This window comes from Bos mutus, chromosome 8, assembly GCF_027580195.1.
Source record: "Bos mutus isolate GX-2022 chromosome 8, NWIPB_WYAK_1.1, whole genome shotgun sequence".
NCBI classification, from domain to species: domain Eukaryota; kingdom Metazoa; phylum Chordata; class Mammalia; order Artiodactyla; family Bovidae; genus Bos; species Bos mutus.
This window is the reverse complement of record NC_091624.1, coordinates 94,416,811-94,439,007: the sequence shown is the minus strand read 5'-3', so window position 1 is coordinate 94,439,007 and position 22,197 is coordinate 94,416,811. Positions and strand designations below refer to the sequence as shown.

The following is a 22,197-nucleotide window of genomic DNA, read 5'->3' as shown; positions in this document are numbered from 1 at the left end:
TCGTGACCTGACTTTTTGAGTGTTCTCAGAATTGTGTCATTACTGCATGCTGGAATCATCTGGGTAGCTTAGACAAAGTCCTTCAGCCTCATCCTCAGTGATGCTCACTTGATCTAACGTTGCTCTGGGTTGAGGTCTTAGCAAGGATAGTTTTATAACTTTCTCATATGCAACCAGGATGGAAAAGTGCTGTTCTGTGTTAAGGCTGGTTTCCTCACTATCCTTACAAAGTCTTAGTTTGTTCCCATGTCTTACCCTTCATTCTTACATAATGTGTTTAGAATGTTATTTACTATATTACACATTGAGAGGACTCAGAAAAGAATTTGCTTTTACCATTTAGGCCTGGAATATTTGGCTTTCCCTGGAGCAAGGTTTTTTTTTTTATTCTTAGTATCTAGCATAGACCCCAACGAATCTTACTTGTTCATCATTGTTGAATACATGCAGGCATGCTTTTTCCCTCTGTATTGGCTGCCAGTAAAATCCAGAACTGAGTTTATGGTTCACCTCTTGAAAGTTTGAGAGATCTCTTGGCATATATATTTCCCTATGTATTATTTTTTAAAATTTATTTTATTGAAGTATAGTTGATTTACAGTGTTGTATGACTTCTGCTGTATAGCAAAGTGATTCAGTTACATATCAATTTATGTTTTTTCATATTCTATCACCCTAGTGGAATTATTGAATATAATTCTTTTGTATTGAATACAGTTCCCTGTGCTATTCATTCAGTAGGACCTTGTTTATTCATTCTGTATCATTCTCTACCTGTTTATTATTTTATATGAGAAATATAGAGAATATATGTGACATGTTATTAAGCATAATACAAAATTCATAAACCCACCACTCTACTTGAGAACTAAGTTGGAATATGATTTTGTAAGCTATTTTTTCATTGCAAAAGTAACATTGGCTGGCAGTATTGAAGTTTAACTTAGTGATTAATTAAGATTAAGGACTCTGGAGTGAGAATGCTTTGATTGAAGTCTCAGTTCCACTACTTTTTATGTGTTTTACCTTGAGCAAGTCATTTTGTTTCTGTGCCTGTCTTTTTCTCATTTGCAAAATTATATCTACTTTCTAGAGTTAAGAGTTTAAAATTACAAAATTTATATAAATAATTTTCTACAGAATAAATGCTTAGTAATGTTAGTTGTACCCGTTATACTACAAAAGAGTCTTAGAGTTCACAATATTTCCTCCCATTTTTCAGAAACTAAAGTCTTTTAACAGTTTTTATATGCTGAATAAAGGTGCTGAACCTTTACCTAAGCCATTGTCATCTCTCACCTAGACTAATGAAATACTGGCCCCTGAATTGGTCTCACAGTGGTCCTCTGTTTATGCCCCTCCCATGATTAAAGCACTGTAATAGCTCCCCATTGACTGTTTTCTCTTGCCTTGCATCACATTCCTTTCTGCCTCTTTTCTGCCATACTGACCTGCTTCAGTGTCTTGAGCGTGGCATGCTGTTTTCTACCTCAAGAGTTTGGTACATGTTGTTCTCCTTTGGAATATTTGTACCTTTTGCATTGCTATTTAGACCACTAGTTGTTGTTTGGCTTTTCCCCTCCTTTTTCTTTTTATTTAATTTTCCTATATAGTATTTCCTAAATAGTATTTCTTTGGACGAGGGGTATCTCCTCACCGCCTCCCTTCCTGACCTTCAACGTGGGATAGCTTCTCTAGGCGCTCTTGCGCCTGCTCAGCCACCGCTACTTGGAGGTGGGGTTAGTCCTCCCGGCTGCCGCCCCTGGCCTCAGGCGTGGGGGCGTTGGGTAGCTCCTCCTGGCCACTGCAAAAAGCAAAATGGCTGTCTGGGGAGCCCTTACAAATAGCTATGGAAAGAAGAGAAGCAAAAAGCAAAGGAGAAAAGGAAAGATATAAGCATCTGAATGCAGAGTTCCAAAGAATGGCAAGAAGAGATAAGAAAGCCTTCCTCAGCGATCAGTGCAAAGAAATAGAGGAAAACAACAGAATGGGAAAGACTAGAGATCTCATCAAGAAAATTAGAGATATCAAGGGAACATTTCATGCAAAGATGGGCTCAATAAAGGACAGAAATGGTGTGGACCTAACAGAAGCAGAAGATATTAAGAAGAGATGGCAAGAATACACAGAAGAACTGTACAAAAAAGATCTTCACGACCCAGATAATCACGATGGTGTGATCACTGACCTAGAGCCAGACATCCTGGAATGTGAAGTTAAGTGGGCCTTAGAAAGCATCACTACGAACAAAGCTAGTGGAGGTGATGGAATTCCAGTTGAGCTATTCCAAATCCTGAAAGATGATGCTGTGAAAGTGCTGCACTCAATATGCCAGCAAATTTGGAAAACTCATCAGTGGCCACAGGACTGGAAAAGGTCAGTTTTCCCAATCCCAAAGAAAGGCAATGCCAAAGAATGCTCAAACTACCGTACAATTGCACTCATCTCACACGCTAGTAAAGTAATGCTCAAAATTCTGCAAGCCAGGCTTCAGCAATATGTGAACGGTGAACTTCCTGATGTTCAAGCTGGTTTTAGAAAAGGCAGAGGAACCAGAGATCAAATTGCCAATATCTGTTGGATCATGGAAATAGCAAGAGAGTTCCAGAAAAACCTCTATTTCTGCTTTATTGACTATACCAAAGCCTTTGACTGTGTGGATCACAATAAACTGTGGACAATTCTGAAAGAGATGGGAATCCCAGACCACCTGATCTGCCTCTTGAGAAATCTGTATGCAGGTAAGGAAGCAACGGTTAGAACTGGACATGGAACAACAGACTGGTTCCAAATAGGAAAAGGAATACGTCAAGGTTGTATATTGTCACCCTGCTTATTTAACTTATATACAGAGTACATCATGAGAAACCCTGGACTGGAAGAAACACAAGCTGGAATCAAGATTGCTGGGAGAAATATCAATCACCTCAGATATGCAGGTGACACCCTTATGGCAGAAAGTGAAGAGGAACTAAAAAGCCTCTTGATGAAAGTGAAAGTGGAGAGTGAAAAAGTTGGCTTAAAGCTCAACATTCATATCACTTCATGGCAAATAGATGGGGAAACAGTGGAAACAGTGTCAGACTTTATTTTTTGGGGCTCCAAAATCAGTGCAGATGGTGACTGCAGCCATGAAATTAAAAGACGCTTACTCCTTGGAAGGAAAGTTATGACCAATCTAGATAGCATATTCAAAAGCAGAGACATTACTTTGCCAACAAAGGTCCGTCTAGTCAAGGCTATGGTTTTTCCTGTGGTCATGTATGGATGTGAGAGTTGGACTGTGAGGAAGGTTGAGCGCCGGAGAATTGATGCTTTTGAACTGTGGTGTTGGAGAAGACTCTTGAGAGTCCCTTGGACTGCAAGGAGATCCAACCAGTCCATTCTGAAGTGAAGGAGATCAGCCCTGGGATTTCTTTAGAGGGAATGATGCTGAAGCAGAAACTCCAGTACTTTGGCCATCTCATGCGAAGAGCTGACTCATTGGAAAAGACTGTGATGCTGGGAGGGATTGGGGGCAGGAGGAGAAGGGGATGACAGAGGATGAGATGGCTGGATGGCATCACTGACTCGATGGACATGAGTCTGAGTGAACTCCGGGAATTTGTGATGGACAGGGAGGCCTGGCGTGCTGCGATTCATGGGGTCGCAAAGAGTCGGACACGACTGAGGGACTGAACTGAACTGAAATAGTATTTCCTAAATGACCTTAGTGAAACTTCCTGGGCACACATATATGCCTCTTGCTAGATTCTCTACTCTGTCATAGGTCCTCAATGCATCCTGTACTTTTCCTCCAGAGAACTTTTCATTGTACTCAATTGTTTGGATGATATTTGATTTGCAATTTCCTTACCACATCTAGTGGAGAAGGCTATGGCACCCCACTCCAATACTCTTGCCTGGAAAATCCCATGGACGGAGGAGCCTGGTAGGCTGCAGTACGTGGGGTCACTAAGAGTTGGACACGACTGAGCGACTTCACTTTCACTTTTCACTCTCATGCATTGGAGAAGGAAATGGCAACCCACTCCAGTGTTCTTGCCTGGAGAATCCCAGGGACGGGGAGCTTGGTAGGCTGCCATCTGTGGTGTCACACAGAGTCGGACACGACTGAAGTGACTTAGCAGCAGCAGCAGCAGCAACCACATCAAGACTCTTAACAATCAGGAGTACAAGCAGTGTCTTTGATCATGTCAGTAAATATTTTATCTTTGGAAGCAATTAGAATTAATTTTGTGCACTTATCTCATTCTTCATTTATCTACCTTCCCCCGTTCTACTTCTAATACACTCAGAAGATCAAAATGTTTTATTCACATTTTTGCACAATACCTTAATTTTGCATCAGAACAAAAACGTTGTATAAATTAAGATTTGAAATGAAAGTAAGACATAAATTAGATTTAAATTATATTTTAGTTGAATTAGCTTCATTTAACTTTATTTACTGAGTTTTCATCTGGTGGCTATGTTTTATCATCAGATACAGAGTTAGTGTTACTATAATGGATATTTAAGAAGTAAATACATATTCCCTTCAGGAACTTACAACTGGGAGGGATTTATGAAAATGATTAGAGAAAATGACAGTGCCTACTACATCATTTGGAATGAGAAGAGAGAGAGCAGTATGCCTAGAGAAGGAGGAACTGGACAGTTTCATAATTGTTCTGTATTCTTTGATCTTTTAAAAACTTCTAATTTAGATTGAATCTTAAAAATATGAGAGAAGTAGAAAATATGAAATGGAAAGGCTTTGTTTTTCATTTAAGCTCCCTTTCCCAAAACTAAAATTTATTATATGAACAAATATATGTAGTATATAATATCTTAGAGATTTGTTTCCTTTCTGTTTTTTTTTCTGAAGTTGGTTGTTATTTTATTGCATGCACTGAATAGTTATATATCATAATTTTGATGACAAAAGTCAGAAAAATCTTTTTTTTGGCCACTCTGAATGATTTTCACCTTCTATTCTGTAAACAGGAAACAGTGCCTACCAATCAGCTGCATCTAAGACAGTGAATATTTATTTTCCTAAAAAAGAGGCTGTCACTTTTGACCAAGCAAACCCTACACAAATATTAGGTAAGTTTATTTTTTTAATTTATTTATTTTTAATTGGAAGATAACTGCTTTACAATATTGTGTTGGTTTCTGCCATACATCCACATGAATCAGCCATAGGCATACATATGACCCCTCCCTCTTGAACCTCCTTCCCACCTTCCTCCCCATCCCACCCCTCAAGGCTGTCACAGAGACCCAGGTTTGAGCTCACTGCATCATACAGCAAATTCCCAGCGGCCATCTGTTTCCCGTATCATAATGTGTATGTTTCAACGCTACTCTCTCTATTCATCCTCCCCTCTTCTTCCCCCACTGTGTCTCCATTGCTGCCCTGCAAGTGGGTCCATTAGTACCATCTCTCTAGATTCCATATATATGCATTCATATACCCTGATAGCTCAGTTGGCAAAGAATCTGCCTGCAATGCAGGAGACCCCTGTTCAATTCCTGGGTCAGAAAGATCCTTTGGGGAAGGAAGGCATAGGCTACCCACTCCAGAAATCTAAAGAGTTCGCCTGCAATGAGGGAGACCTGGGTTCAGTTGGGTTGTGAAGATCCCCTGGAGAAGGGAAAGGCTACCCACTCCAGTATTCTGGCCTGGAAAATTCCATGGGCTGTATAGTCCATGGGGTTGCAAAGAGTCAGACAGGACTGAGTGACTTTCACACAACATTTAGGTAAGTGTGTTTTAATTAAATACTTTTCTTACATATCCACAGATTCTGAGATGCTCTCTCAAGGCTGTTTCTCTCCTAAGCATATGCTGGGAACCAGGTGCTTACATGATAGAGATTTGTATTTTGGTATTACACAACTGAGTCAACTAAAGATATACAATCTGATAATGGACATTAATACTTTATAAGAAACCTTACACAAATCTAAGTAAATACTTTTTGATGACTTTACTGAGAAAAAATATTAAAGGGGAAAATATCAATCCTATCCCCTAAATTCTTACTGTTTTCAGAAAAAAAATAATGAAAACAAATCAGCAAAGCATTTAAAAAACAAAGATCTTGTCTATAAATCTGAAACTGCTCAGTTGGTTTTGATTACTTTTTCTGTTAATTTATTTTCCTCCAAACAAAATGACTAAGTTTTTCTTTTTCTTTGCTTTTGACTAAGAGTATTACTAACTCTGTTTGCCACAAAGATTATGGTGAAAGTCTATTGAGATAACATACATATCTGAATATATGACAGTGGTGTTACTGTTTTGGGGGGCTTTTGTTTTGCTTTGTTTTATTTTTTGTCATTATTTTTCATAACATCTTTATAAAAATCATAGGTCTTAATTCCTTTTTTTTTCCAACAATAAAGAAGTGCATACACACTTCTAGGCAACTTGTCATTTTTAAACTCTTGTAGAGATCTAAAAGACCTCTTACTTTTTGCATTCCCTAAATAAGATTTGTTTTAATACTCTGTTAAACAGCTTTTAATGCCAAAGAATAATGAAACAGATCCAAGTTTCCAGTTACAAATGGTAAAAATTTTGAAATTTTAACTTGTTTATTCTTTTTTGTTTTTTTTTAACTTGTTTATTCTTTGAGATAAAGATTTTTGACAAAATAATGTCAGATGACTCAAAGTAACATTAATGATGACAAGGATGCTGATATTGAAGTTGCATGTGAAGAGTTTGAAAGACATTGTTTCATGAAATGTGAATATGGTGGGAAAGGCAACATTTCCATTAAACGTGTTTAAATAATTTGATGTCAAATGTACAGATGGAGCTCAGTCAGTGAATTAAATATAAATACACATTTAGCTTTTGACTGGGCTTCTCAGGTGGTGCCAGTGGTAAAGAACTCTCCTGCCAATGCAGGAGATGCAGGAGACATGGGTTCAATTCCTGGGTTGGGAACATCTCTGGAGTAGGGCATGGCAATCCACTCCAGGTTTCTTGCCTGGAGAATCCCATGAACAGAGGAGTCTGGCAGGCTACTATCTGTAGTGTCGCAAAGAGTCAGACACAACTGAAGCAGCTTAGCATGCATGCACACAGCCTTTTGACTGTATCATTGGCGTCATAGAAGTTGATGTAAGTTGGCTAAAAGTTATAAATTTTCTCAGTGAGAAAGTAGGGGATTGACTTGTATGTGCTATCTAATACTGCTCTGAAAAGCATTTAAAATGATAACAAATACAGTATACCTAAAAACTTACTCAAAAAGCTTCGAAGATCTTAGAGGATAACAAATTATCACAGTAACCTTTCTTTTTGTATACTGTACTTAGCTTAAAAATACTCACAGGCCTTATTTTATGGTCTTTGATAATTGCTGTGAAAAATCTTATCTCCCCATGGTGTGTGGTAGCATATTCTTATTGAAAACGTTGGCATTTATGTATATTATATGTGGCTAATTACAGTTAGAGAATACTGATGGTTTGGATTTGGTTCTAGGTAAACTAAAGGAACTTAATGGAACTGCATCTGAAGAGAAGAAGTTAACTGAAGATGACTTGGTACTTCTTGAAAAGATACTGTCTCTAATATGTAATAATTCTTCAGAAAAACCCACAGCCCAGCAACTTCAGATTTTATGGAAAGCTGTTAACTGGCCTGAAGGTACAAAAATTACTTCTAAAACTGTAACCAGGAAACAGAGAGTGTATCTTTTTATTCCTATCCATACTACTGGTGTTTTTAGATTAAATAAAAGTTAAGGTGGTAGTTGAAATTTGCATTGAGAAAAACTTCACAGGATTCACTGTACCACTTTAGTCCATAATCTTCTCTGGTCACATACCTTATGAGAATGTGAAGGTAGTGTGATGATCCCCATACATGGACCATTTTATACACTCTTCCAGAGCATTTGTGAATCCCCTGCGAGTCATCCATGAAACTCTTTGTGACCTGTTAACCATAGGCTACAAACATTTGCTCCAAGTATTTTTCCTCTTATTTAATTTACTTAATTCTTTTTTATTCCAGAAGTACCCTCTTTCCTATTGTTTTTTCATGATTGATTTATTGGAGGAAAAAAATCATTTTTCTTGCAGAATTCCCCATGTTTTGAATTTGAGTGATCACTTAATGTGTCCATCTGTCTCTTGTTTTTCATGTTAGACATAATTAGATTCTGGTTCAGTAGTTTTTATCAGGTGAATGTCCTTTATAAATGACGTTGCATACTACCTTTATATCACAGGGCCCATAATTTCTGCTGTCCTCACTTTCAGTGATAATAAGATTATTTGGAGCATTCGTTCTTGTTCAGTTGCTCAGTTGTGTCCTACTCTGCAACCCCATTGACTGCAGCAGGCTAGGTTTCCCTGTCCTTCACCAGGTCTCCCAGAGTTTGCTCAAACTCAGGTCCATTGAGTCAGTGGTGCCATTCGGCCATCTCATCCTCTGTCTTCCCCTTCTCCTGCCTTCAATATTTCCCAGCATCAGGGTCTTCTCCAGTGAGTCAGCTCTTCACATCAGGTGACCAAAGTTTTGGAGCTTCAGCTTCAGCATCAGCAACTTCCAGTGGTGGCTCAGCTGATAAAAGAATCAGCCTGCAATGTGGGAGACCTGGGTTCAATCCATGGGTTGGGAAGATCCCCTGGAGAAGGGAGTGAAGAGAATACTGCAGTACTCTGGCCTGGGGAATTCCATGGGCTGTATAGTCCATGAGGTCGCAAAGAGTCAGACACAACTGAGTGACTTTCACTTTCCTTTAGGATTGACTGATTTGATCTCCTTACAGTCCAAAGGACTCTCAAAAGTCTTCTCCAACACCGTAGTTTTAAAGCATCAATTCTTCAACGCTCAGTATGCTCTCAACAGTATGAAAAGAGCTTTCATTCACTTGGTGTCTATCCAGTCCCTTAACTGTATATCTCTCCACCAACATATATAAACATCCTATTAGCATTTGTCAACTAGAATTCTTTTAAAAAGAACTTTCCCTCCTCAATTCTTTGGTCTTGTTTTAGGATTTTTTTAAAAGCGAGTTCCCAATCCTATTTTTTTCCACAAGCATTTATTGAATATTCATTGTATGTCAAGCTATCTTAATAACCCAGGAGAGTTACTATATTTTAAAACAGATGTGATCTTACAGCAATAATTCCAGCCTCTATAAATATGAAAAATCAGTTAACACAAAATTTAGAAATTACACATTTGTAAAGCAGGCAAATGATTTTTAACATGTTTAATTTTTTAAAAATAAATTTTTCTTTTTCACAGATATTGTCTTTCCTGCCCTTGACATTCTTCGGCTGTCAATTAAACATCCCAGTGTGAATGAGAACTTCTGCAACGAAAAAGAAGGGACTCGGTTCAGCAGCCATCTCGTCAGTCTTCTGAACCCCAGAGGAAAGCCAGCAAACCAGCTGCTTGCTCTGAGGACTTTTTGCAATTGTTTTGTTGGCCAGGCAGGACAAAAGCTCATGATGTCCCAGAGGGAATCACTGTTGTCCCATGCAATAGAACTGAAATCAGGGAGCAATAAGAACATTCACATTGCTCTGGCTACGTTGACCCTGAACTATTCTGTGTGTTTTCATAAAGACCATAACATTGAAGGGAAAGCTCAGTGCTTGTCAGTAATTAGCACAGTCTTAGAAGTTGTACAAGACCTCGAAGCCACTTTTAGACTCCTTGTGGCTCTTGGGACACTTATCAGTGATGATTCCAATGCTGTACAATTAGCCAAGTCTTTAGGTGTTGATTCTCAAATAAAAAAGTATGCCTCAGTATCAGAGCCAGCTAAAGTAAGTGAATGCTGTAGACTTATCCTAAATTTACTGTAACAGTGGGTTAGGGGACTGAGATTTTAAATTGATGAGTGTTTTTTTCTTTCACATTTCACATGACTGATAACAGATGATGAAACAAATGCTGTGGATTAAGTAAAATTTCAGATCCTGTAAAGTGGGGTAGTGGGGAGAGGGGAAATAAAATTTTTGCACTGATGAACTGTGAAATTTTCCTGTGTAATGCGGGCAGGTTTTTAAGAGCTTTAGAGATAAATTAAGAATGAGCTATGACCACCAACAACACAACTACAGTGGCAGAATTCCCTTACATTAGCCACCTAGAAGAAAAGGGCTTTTATTTATGTAATCTGCTTTTGCTATTATACTTGTATACACCAGATTGTTATTTGTTGGTGGTTGTCTTTTATTTAATTTCCACTCTACTCATTTTCATTGCTTGATTCAACAGCACTGAATGATTTCAAAGTCTTGTTTTAGGACAAATGCTTTAGAATTAAAATTAAGTTTGTTACAAATTATTCCATATATTGAGATGTAAAATAATTTCTTCATTTAAGTCCTTTGTAAATAGAAAGTTTGTTTAATGGCTTATTTTTAGATGATTGAGAGCAAGTTACTAATTTGTTAGGTATTTGAAAGCAAATTTGTTAGGTATCAATTCAGTCATATGAAGCCCCAAATTGACTACAAGTTCATGACCCAGTTTCTTTTCCCCTTCACTATTTGGGATAACTTCATTATTCCAGTTTCAAAAATAATCTGATTGTTTATTTTTGGTTATTTCTATATATCAGAGGGAGTTTGGAATGTGTTGAATATTATCAGACAGTTGTGCAAGCAAGAGTACATCAAACTGTTATTTGCAAGTCCAGAGACTGTCATTGGAAATTAGTATTTTTGAGCCCCTAAACATGGTCCCAGTACCGTGTTGGGACCAGTACTTCGATATTTAATCCCCAAATCTCCTTAAGTGTAGGATAATGTTATCTCTGTTTTCAGAAGTAAAGATGGTAGGATGAATCATGATTGGAAAAAGGGAAAAGTACATACCGTTCTATACTTCCTAGAGAATGAGTGGGGGAGAGGAGCATATCACAAGTTTGTGAACATCCTTGCAACTAACAGCCAGCAGGAACCAATCCGTTAATTACTAATTTATTGTTTAAGAGGACTTCAATTTCTTGAGAGAAGCTTGACTATTCCTAATCTAAAATAATGAGCTTTATTGTCAACATTTATGGTATATAGAACCATGAATTTCCTGGCTTAATGCCACATTGTAGTCTAAGAAGAACAATTTTTCCTCAAATAAGGAAGGAAACCATTTTGATTATCTAGATTAATTCAAGGAAAAACTTCTGGAATATCAGAATGGGTAAAATGTAAATTGAAGGGACATATATTTTGCTAAGTATTAAATTGCCATTTTCTGGTGTGTACCCAGAGTTTAAATATTGTTTGCTGGTTCCGTTAGTAACCCATGCTTTGCTTTTTGCTTAATTGGGATTTAAGGGGTTAAGTCCAGGTTAAATGACATTAAGAGTATACATTAAGAGTATAACCTGGGTCAGCCTGGTTCGTTTACAATACAGTGCTTTGTTTTTAACATATCTTGTTTAACATGCAATTTTAAGTACAGTTTATCTGCAATATTTTGAAATACTAGGCACCTTTGTATAATTGTAGGATGTAGAGTTTTGGTTAAGAATAGATTACTAAATTACTTTTTCCCATGATTCCCTTATTTTTTTTCTAAACAGAAAAATACACATTCACACATCAAATAATAATTGCCTATAATTCCACTACCTGGAGAAAAACCATTCTTACTTAACATCTTGTGCCATATTAGTTGGTATGTAAACATGTTTTATTTTTTTAAAAAGGATTGTATGATACACATTGTTCAATAACCTGATTTTTTAACTTGACATTTAGTACACATATTTCCATCTTAATAAATATTATTTTATATCCATGTGCCCATTTCCTATTATCTAACATTGTTTCCAATTTCCAACTATTAAGCAATGCTATGACAATACAAAGTTCCTGCAAATTCCTTAGGATACATTGTATACTTGGATACAGTGGTGGGTGGGTCAAGACAGTGCACATTTTTTAAACTTTGATAAATGCTGTCAAATCACTTCCAGTGATAAAAGTCTTGTGGTTAATGTCCTTCATATTGCATTAGAAGTAGTTGCCTGCAAAAGATCTAAGTTATCTTTGCCTCTAGTTTATAACTATTACAGTGCCTCTAGCATTAGATTTTTTTTAATTTCATTTATTTATTTAGCTGCACTAGATCTTAGTTGTAGCATGCAGGATATTCTCACATTACCTTTTTTAAAAGAACATGTTAGGAAATTCCCTAACATTTGGTCCAGTGGTTAGGACTCCATGCTTCCACTGCAGGGGGACTGGGTTTGATCTAGGGGAACTAAGATTCCACATGCCGCATGGTGCAGCCAAAAAAATAAATAGGTATGTTATTATGACTTCAGGACTAGCTGAATTTATAAACAATACAAAAAAATTTTTTATGTATCTTGTAATCTTAAATGATTGAAGAGGCATAGCTAAAAACATTCTTCACAAAGATAATTCTGAAGAAAAGACTGGGTTGTAGCTTCCTTAACAGTTATCACTGTATTATGGTTATCTTGTAAAAAAATGATAAACTGTATAGAGGATTGTGACATAATCATTCTTCTTAGAGATTTTAAGATAGAAATCATCCACCTGCACCTGAGAGTAGGAAATACGTTCAGTCATTTTTAAAATAATTTATAATTCTAATTTCTAATGCATTCTTCTATAGAAAACTATACACAGTATCTGTCTGGACGGCTACAACAAAAATACCATAGATGTGGTGACTTGTCACAGTTCTGGAGACTCAGTGGTCCAAGATAAAGGTGCTGACATACTTGGAGTTTGGCAAGACATCTTCCTGGCTCTTGGATGTTGTCTTCTTCCTGTGTCCTTGCATGGCTGAAGGAGGAGGGAGCTCTCTGAGACTCCTAATTCATGCATCCTCCACTTTCCAGATCAAATGACCTCCCAAAAGTGCCACCTCCAAACACCATCACATAGGGGATTGTTTCACATATCTTGAGGGGGTGCATTCAGTCTATAACACATAGTGTAGTTGTCATTATAGATACAGTTTTGAACACTTTCACATTTTTTCCACGTGTTTCAATTTTTTAATGAAAAGTTGAAGTACAGTGAACACTCGGACTTGCCGACTGATTTCTGCAGTTAACGTTTTCCATATTTGCTTTTTCTCTTGATAATACTTTCTTTTGAAATTATTTTAAAAAATAAGTTACAAAGAACACTTATCAACTGAATACTTCATTAGGCTTCTTCTAAGAATAAAAACATTGCAAAGAATATTCTTATTAATACTACATGTTTAAAATTAATAATCTCATAATATCTAATATCTGGTGCATATTCAAATTTCCTCATTGTCCTAAGGATGTTTTTTAAATTTTTGTTCTAAAGGCTCTAATCTATTAATAAATAATCAAGGTTTATGTATTGTATTTAGTTATTTGGTTATATAGCTCTTTGGTCTCAGTCTACAACAGCATATCTCTTTATTTTTTTTAAAGATTTATTTATTGTCTGTGGTGGGTCTTTGTTGCTGACACAGGCGAGCCGGGCCTACTTTCCAGTTGCAGTGTGAGGCCTTCTTGCAGAGCACAGGCTGCTAGATGTGTGGGCTTCAGTAGTCGCAGCTCACAGGCTCATTAATTGCGGCCCATGGGCTTAGTTGCCTCACAGCATGTGGGATCTTCCAGGACCGGGGATCTAGCCAGTGTCCCTTGTTTTGCACGGCAAATTGTTAACCACTGGACCACCCGGGAAGCCCTCCTTTTTTTTTTCTTCTTCTTTTTTATGTAATTAATTTTAAAGTGTGTTGGCCAATCCAGAATGTGACGTACACCTGTTTTATATTAGTAAAAAATGTTATTTAAAAAGGATATATTTATTTGACTGCACTGAGTCTTAGTTGTGGCTTGTGAGATCCTACCCGGGCCCCCTGCACTGGGAACTCAGAAGCTTAGCCACTGGACCACCAGGGAAGTCCCAATTTGTTTAAAAAAAAAATCTTATAACCCTCTATTCCTTATTAACAAATTACTCCAGTACTGAGTGGCTTAAAATAACACACATTTGTTATCTCAAATTTTCTGTGAGTGAAGAATCCTGCCACAACTTAGCTAGTTCCTCTGCTGCTTTATTTCACATGAGACTTCAGTCAAGGAGCCCACCACGGCTGGGGTTTCATCTGAAGGCTGGACTGAGGAAAGATGTATGTTTTAAGCTCACTTGCACAGTGTTCAGTTCTTTTTAATTAAGGACTTCAATTCCTAGCTGGCTGTTGGCCAGAGGCTGCCATCAACTTTTTGCGTTGTGGACCTCCCTGACATGGCCAGTTCATGTTTGTTCTTTGCAATGCTGCTCAACTGGTTGTTGAGAGATTGCTAGCAGGACCAACGAGAATCTTTATAATTTAAGAGACAGACATGACATCCCCTCAACAACAAGATACTCTATTAGTTGGAAGTAAGTTACTCAAAGAAGAGTGGATTACACAAAGCTATGAATACCAGGGAAAGCAATCTCTGGGTGGCCCTCTTTGAATTTGCTTGCTACACCTGTTTCCTGTAGATGGAAAGCTAAATCCAAAGGCTTGGTTAGACTGAAATTACACTATTGTGGCAAGAATATTGAGAGGTAATGAGTACCTGCTTTTTGTTTGTGTGTGTGTGTGTGTTTTTTTTTTTTTTTTTTACTTGATAGCATCATGACTGTTTCCTTAATGATGTTTGCTTCCCTTAACTAAGGCAGGTTCAGAGAATAAAAATGGTACCATTACCATTCTAGTTACCATCTCAACAAAAATGGGGGAATATTCTTTTTTTTTTAAGTTTTCCTGTTCTTAAATATTTTATTTTTCCCTTTGGAAAAACAAAATGGTTATCAGATTTTATTTGTTTAATGTTTAAGTTTAGGATGCTTGCTTTCCAGGGATACTAAGAAAGGCATGATCTTGACTTTGAGGGCAATAAGTAAACCACTCTGGTGCATGTCACTGAGGAAACTAGCCTTCAGAATAAAGCAGGTAATGGAAGTTTTAGAGGAGAAAGTTTACAGCATCCTTCTGTAAAGTTGGCAGGCTGATATTGGTCCTAGGCCTAAGATGAAGTCCTGGGACTTAAAACTTGCCCTTGGGTTTCCTGGACACATTATAATCAGTAATAATCAGATGGCAATGATATTTTCATTAGATATGCTCTGATAGAGATAATATATCATTCTACATTTAAGGCATGTGATATAGCAATGTTTACTCATTGGTTTGCAACTGAATTTAAAACCAACCAGTTGAGCAGTGTTGCAGAGAACAGACAAATTTAAGTAAACTGAACAGCATTCATCAAGCAATTACCTTATGCTAGTTCCTAAGATTATCTTTATTCCCATGGGGAAAGTACTGCTAGTAATCTTACTTTTACAGGTGAAGATATTGAAAAAGATCAAGTAAACCTTTATTTGACAAGTCAGTAGTAACAAAACATATTTAATAAATTGACAAAACTGGATATCAATATGGAGAAAAATCTCAATTTGGAGTAGCCACTTTGCCTGATCATAACAGCTACTGTGATGGTTGGTAACATGTAACATTGATATGTTATGTGGTATGTAACACTGATACATAGATACAGGTTGATACTGAAAAAGGTGGCCTGAAGCCCTCAAGCCACATTTCTTTCATTCTTGTGTCTTCAAAGGGACTAATAAATTCAAGAAATATTTGCTCACATCTACATCTTTTAAATTTTCAGTAGTAAAAGCAACCAAGATGCAGTGTAATATAGCAAGAGTGCTGGCTTTGGAGTTAAAAATCCATATAGTTCAATGACTTTTCCACCACTTACTAATAAGTTAGGGCATGTTGCTTAAACTAAGTCCCAGTTTACACATCTCTACATTGAGATTTCATAGAATAGAATAATAAGGTATTTGTGTAAAAGCATAGTAAAATATCTGCTATACATAATGTGTTTACCCAGCATTCCTTTCAAAGATAACCAAGCAAGCCTACTATCTTCCTAACAATGAAAGTGACTGCTATATACAAAGAATATTCAAAAGGTAAAGAAAAATATTAGGTTTTATTGCTATAGGGAGAGAATGTGCCCACGTAGGTGGTGGGGGTGGGTGGGGGGTGTTGTCCTGATGATATTTTCATAAAAGCAGTTAGCTGGAACTCTAAACACAAGTATCCTTACACTTCTTTATAATACTACAGAACCTCACCATGAAATACAGAGGTATATCTGTTAGAATATAAAAATAAGTGGCAGTGCAGTGGTTGAGACTCTGTGCTTCCCCTGCAGGGGACATGGGTTTAGTGGTTGGAGAGCTAAGATTCTGCATTCCACACAGCATGGCCAAAAAAAAATTTTTTAACCCCCACAACTATCCATTCTACAGCTGTGGCACTGAATAGTGACTCATTTGCTATCAAATCAGCTTTGAAGTCTCTTCTAATAACTATCAGAAAAATATTGTGATTGACCCAACATTTCGTTCGGCTTTTTCTGCAACATCTTATGGAAAAACACAAACTAACTTTTTTGTCAACCTCACACAAGGAAAGGGGATGTCTAGAAAGAAGGTGAGATGGTTGGATGCCATCACTGACTCAATGGACTTGAGTCTGAGCAAACTCCAGGAGATAGTGAAGGACAGGGAAGTCTGGCATGCTGCAGTCCATGAAGTCGGACACAACTGAGTGACTGAACAAGAAGAAAGTATGCATACAGGTTAACTATACCCACAGTAATACTGCACAGAAAACAATTACAAAAATTATCAGCATTAATTTAGCCAGGAGTTTGGGGTTTGGCTGATCCTGGGTAGGCTCATTCATGACTCTGCCCTAGTCTGGACTTGACAACTTAGCTGGAACAGCTGAGCTCTGTTTGTCTCATCTTTCTCCTGGGACCAATGGGCTAGTCTGAGTATATAACTTTCAGGTGATGGTGGAAGTACATGCATGGACCATCCTAATGGCCCAAGCTTTTGTTGAGATTCTGGTGCCCATCTGCTTAACATCCCCTTAGCTTAAGTAAGTCATATAGCTGATTCCACTCTGCAGGAATTATGTCTCTAGTTGTGGAAGAAGGACACTATCAAATTACATGGAAAAAGGCATAACTACAGAGAGAGGTGAAGACCTGGCGCCATGAATGCAATTTACTACAGTGGTGATACAGAAAGAAGCTCTGTGTGGATCCACCACTTCTCAATACAGAATTTAACAAGCATGGAGTCTCTAGCATGTGTCAGATACTGTATTATATGTTGAGACTACAAAGATATGTAATACTTGGCTTTTGTTTATGAGAACTAACAATATTTTGAAGAAGATACTGAGCAAGAGCCTGCAGTAGTGAGTTTTGGTTGCTCGTAGGGAAAACAGTAGATTACAAAGGAAGAAGCTGCTAATCTTAGCAGGATTCAGAATGGAAACACGGATTCTTTAATGTCTGAGCTACCTGGCAGATGAAAGACAGGCTTCCCAGGTGGTGCTAGTGGTAAAGAACCCGCCTGCCAATTCAGGAGATGCAAGAGAAGCGGGTTTGATCCCTGGATCGGGATGATTCCCTGGAGGAGGAAATGCAAACCTGCTCTCCAGTATTCTTGCGTGGAAAATTTCATGGACAAAGGAGCTCGGTGGGCTACAGTCCATGGGGCCACAGGGAGTCAGACATGACTGAGCAACCAAGCACACATAAGATAGAGAAAATTTCTCACCTAGTGAATCTATAAAATTTCAGAGAAGTACTGATTGCCCCCGGCACTAACACATCCTATCCCTAGACAACCACTGTGATTCATGCTTACTGAGTTGCTGAAGAGTAGTTACAAAAAGGCATATAAATCCACTCTGTCCACCCTACCATGTATTTGTCTTCGGGCAGAAAAACAGTCCTGAGTTTGCTCACAGAGCTTTAGGTTCACAACAATATTTAGTGCTGGGCCTCTTAACTTCTTTAATATTGGGTTGAACCATATGAAAATGCCAACATACAATCAGTTTTGACCTACAACATAGGCAATTCCATCGTGAGGCAGGAGATAGATGGGCTCCAGGCTAGATATTCACAACTAGCTTCTTGTTTACATTTCCTGAGGAAGGGGGCAGGTGAGGTTAGATATTTACAATGAGCCTCCTGCTTGCACTTTGAAGTAGAAACAACAACAGAAACAGGGTAAATAGCCAGATTTTGCCTCTTGAAGACATTTTGAGATAACAGTCAAGGCAGGAACAGAGAAGGGCTAAATCCTGTTTGAGTAAAAGATCAAGAGATCATACATTTCCCACCTTTGGGGCAGGGAGACTTCACACATGCACAGAAAATCTCCCTGGGGGTCAAAAAGGAGGGGAAAACACCCAAGAACAGGTGATAGCAAGGCCACCACCATAGCCGATTAACAATGTTGTGAGAGTTTCAGGTGAACAGCAAAGGGACTCAGCCATACATACACATGTATCCATGTGGGCATGTGTGCTCAGTCGCTTCAGTTGTGTCTGACTCTTTGTGACTTCATAGACTGTAGCCTGGCAGGCTCCTCAGTTCATGGGATTCTCCAGGTAAGAACACTGGAATGGATTGCCATGCCCTCCTCCAGGGGATCTTCCTGACCCAGGGATCAAACCCACATCTCCTATATTTCCTGCATTGCAGGCAGATTCTTTAACTGGTGAGCCTCCGGAGAAGCCCATATATATAACCATTTTCCCCCAACTCCCAGGACGTCACACAACACTGAGCAGAGTTTTATGGGTTATAGGTCTTTGTCAGTTATCTGTTTTAAATACAGCAGTGTGCAATGTCTATCCAAACTCCCTAACTATCCTTTCCCCCCATCCTTCCTTCTGGCAACCGTAAGTTTGTTCTCTGTGAGTCTGTTTCTGTTTTGTAAGTAAGTTCATTTGTATCATTTCTTTTTAGATTCCACATATAAGGGATGCCCTATGATATTTCTCCTTCTCTGAGTTACTTCACTCAGTAGGACAATTTCTAGGTCCATTTTGTTGCAAATGGCATTATTTCATTCTTTTTAATGGTTGAGTAATATTCCATTGTATATGTGTACCACATCTTCTTTATCCATTCCTCTGTTGATGGATATTTAGGTTGCTTCCATGTCTTGGTTATTCTAAACAGTGCTGCAGTGAACACTGGGGTGCATGTATTCTTTCGGATCATGCCCAGGAGTGGGATTGTAGGGTTATATGGTAGCTCTATTTTTAGTGTTGTAAGTAACCTCCATCCTGTTCTCCATAGAAGCTGTAACAGTTTACATTCCCACCATTAGTGTAGGAGGGGTCCCTTCTCTTCACATCCTCTCCACCATTTATTGTTTGTGGATTTTCTGATGATGGTCATTCTGGCTGATGTGAGGTGATAGCTCATGGAGTAATATTTTATTTATTTTTGGTTATGCTGGGTTTTCATTGCTTTGCTTGGACTTTCTCTAGTTGCCATGAGAGAGGGGTACTCTTTACTTAGGCACAGTATTCTCACTGTGGTGACTTCTCTAGTTGGCGGAGCACAGGCTCCAGAGCATGCAGGCTCACTACCTGTGGCGAGCAGGCTCTAGGATGCTCAGGCTTCAGTAGTTGTATCTTAGTTGCTCCGTGGCATGTATCCGGAACAGGGATCAAATCTGTTTCCCCTGCAGTGTCAGGCAGATTTTTATCCATTGTGCCACCACGGAAGCCCTTGATCTCTGATTTTAAAACCAGGTTTGTGTTTAGATCCAAAATCCTACAGGGCAGCCTTCAAAGTTAACAGTCATAAAACTATGATCCATAATCTATTTTCAAAAACTCACTTGTCCCTTTCTTGTCCCTCATGCACTCTATGCAAGAAATATACAATCTCCAGAGGCACTACCCAGATTCGCTCTTCACTGCTGCCCTCACACACTTCTCTTTTTCTTTTACACTTTTTGCCTCAAATTCCTTTTAAAAATGGCCTGGGATTCTCTTACTGGTCACCTTCACTCCTAAACTCTTCTCGCTTCCCTCCCTTTCAAAAAGCCAAGAACTAGTATGAAACAGCAGTTTATGAGGAAAGAAGGGAGAGAGAAAAGGTAGAAGCACTGATACGCCAATAGTATTTTATTCCTGCTCCCCTTTGCTCAACAGAAAGAACTAATTTACATTTAAAAGGTCGATATACTTATTTTTGTAGATAAATGGTTAAACAACATCAGACTATCAATGATGAGGAAACAGCGTTCTAATCAGTGGAACAGTATTCAACATTGTAAGCCGAGAATCCAAGTTAAAACGAATCTTATATGTTAGGACTTACTTTTAAAAAGATTTCAGGTGACATTTAAATTGCCTCAGCCCTTCTTTTTCAAACAAACTCGATTACATAAAACAAGAAAAATAACGTGCCGATAACTTTTGAACAATTTTTTTGGGGGGGTACAAAATGATGTAATTTTTTTCTTAAGTTATTTACGGTGGTATTTTTCTGACATGTGCCAGACGGTCAATAACCAAGACGCCAGTATTTGACTATTAAATAGAGAAAGGATAAATAAAAGCGCCAAGTGCCTTCAGAAGTGAAAAGGAATCATGCCTAGAAAGTAGTGTTAGGGTAAAAATAAAGCAGCAAGAAACTGCTCTTGTACAACTTCTAAAACACATTAAAAAAAATTGTCCATGTGATGATGATAATGAGTTTCTCCTAAATTTGCCTCACTGTTGTTGAGTCAAACAAAAATTGAAAGACAAATGAAATTGGAAGATCAAACAATATACCTTCAGCTTACTGTGTACTGTATACGGACAAAGATTGAAAAACAGTATCAACAAGGCAAAAAGCTATTGTAACGCTCCATCTATGGTTCTTTGTATATGGAAACATACAACAAAAATCCTCCCACACAGCTCACCCGCCCACAAACTCTACAGCCAACCTCTGCAGTAGGCGGAGGCAGCTTGATTGGCCCCCACCCTGCCTCCAGAAACGACTTTTGACGTTTGCGGCGCGACCGGAAGTGACGTCAAGCTGCGACGCCAGCTCCTGCAGCTCGCCGCTGCGGGAGGCTTTTGGTCTATCAGAAGACGGCGTCTTTCACCGGATGGTTGCTGGAGTGGGATCATGACGGGGAAGAAGTCTTCCAGGGAGAAGCGGCGCAAACGAAGCGGTCAGGAGGCGGCGGCGGCCCTCGCGGCGCCGGACTTGGTCCCCGCCGTAGGCGGCAGTGGCAGTGGAAGCACCAGTGGCTGCGGGAGCGCAAGCGGTTGCGGGAGCGTCACCTGCTGCGGGAACACTAGCGTGAGTGGAAGTGTCACCGGCGGTGGGAGCGGCGGCAGTTGCTGGGGTGGCAGCAGCGTGGAGCGCGGTGAGCGTCGGAAGCGGAGAAGCACTGACTCATCTTCTAGCGTCTCCGGCTCCCTGCAGCAGGTGCGTGCGCGTCTTTCTCGTCGCTTCTCGAAGCGGCCGCGGTTTCAGAAAGCGGGCGAAGAGCAGAATGTGACTGCGGGATGCGGAGCCTGCTGTCGCTCCTGTTAGGGCTGCGGTCCTAGGGATCCAGTGTCTGAAGTTCACGTTCCTAAGTTCCCTTGAACCCCACACTCCCACGACTTGAACTTAAAATTTCTGGGTTTGCTGATCGTCTGATGATTGCCTTTAGCTCCTTCCACACCTTAGTCTCCCTGAAAAGTATGGGTCAGGAACCAGCCTTCAGTGCCCTTGCAAGCCCCGCTTTACTTCTCTTCATCTACTTTATACAAGATGAGAAAATTGAGGATCAAAGAGATTAAGGAAGTTTACCGGTAGTTACCAGTTTGTTAATAACACCTACATTGGAATCCAATATCTGATTATAAAAGCCCTCTTTACTGTGGTATGTGTACACAACGGAATATTACTCAGCTATTAAAAGGAATGCATTTGAATCAGTTCTAATGAAGTGGATGAAACTGGAGCCTATTATACAGAGCGAAGTAAGTCAGAAAGAGAAACACCAATACAGTATATTACACGTATTTATGGAATTTAGAAAGATGGTAACGATGACCCTATATGCGAGACAGCAAAAGAGACACAGATGTAAAGAACAGACTGTTGGACTCTGTGGGAGAAGGCGAGGGTGGGATGATTTGAGAGAATAGCATTGAAACGTGTATATTATCATATATGAAATAGATCGCCAGTCCAGGTTCCATGCATGATGCAGGGTGTTCAGGGCTGGTGCACTGGGATGACCCTGAGGGATGGGATGGGGAGGGAGGTGGGAGGGAGGATCAGGATGGGGAACACATGTACACCC

At 39.0% G+C, this 22,197-nt stretch overlaps 2 protein-coding genes across 4 annotated transcripts in view; both read left to right on the top strand.

Moving 5' to 3' along the window:
* PLAA (phospholipase A2 activating protein) overlaps positions 1–11,833 on the top strand; it is a 42,556-nt gene extending 30,723 nt beyond the window's left edge. The window contains exons 11-13 of one of the 2 annotated variants that reach the window (XM_070375968.1): positions 4,990–5,091; positions 7,490–7,654; positions 9,269–11,833. In XM_070375968.1, coding sequence (XP_070232069.1) covers positions 4,990–5,091; positions 7,490–7,654; positions 9,269–9,834 — 833 coding nt within the window. In that variant the 3' untranslated portion in view covers positions 9,835–11,833. The remainder of the gene's footprint in view (positions 1–4,989; positions 5,092–7,489; positions 7,655–9,268) is intronic. The other variant, XM_005904805.3, reaches the window with a different exon arrangement.
* Positions 11,834–20,917: 9,084 nt separating this feature from the next.
* The window catches only part of CAAP1 (caspase activity and apoptosis inhibitor 1), a 72,804-nt gene continuing 71,524 nt past the window's right edge, over positions 20,918–22,197 (top strand). The window contains exon 1 of one of the 2 annotated variants that reach the window (XM_005904806.3): positions 20,918–21,329. In XM_005904806.3, coding sequence (XP_005904868.2) covers positions 21,024–21,329 — 306 coding nt within the window. In that variant the 5' untranslated portion in view covers positions 20,918–21,023. Of the gene's footprint in view, positions 21,330–21,361; positions 21,872–22,197 lie in introns of those variants that run through there. The other variant, XM_070375967.1, reaches the window with a different exon arrangement.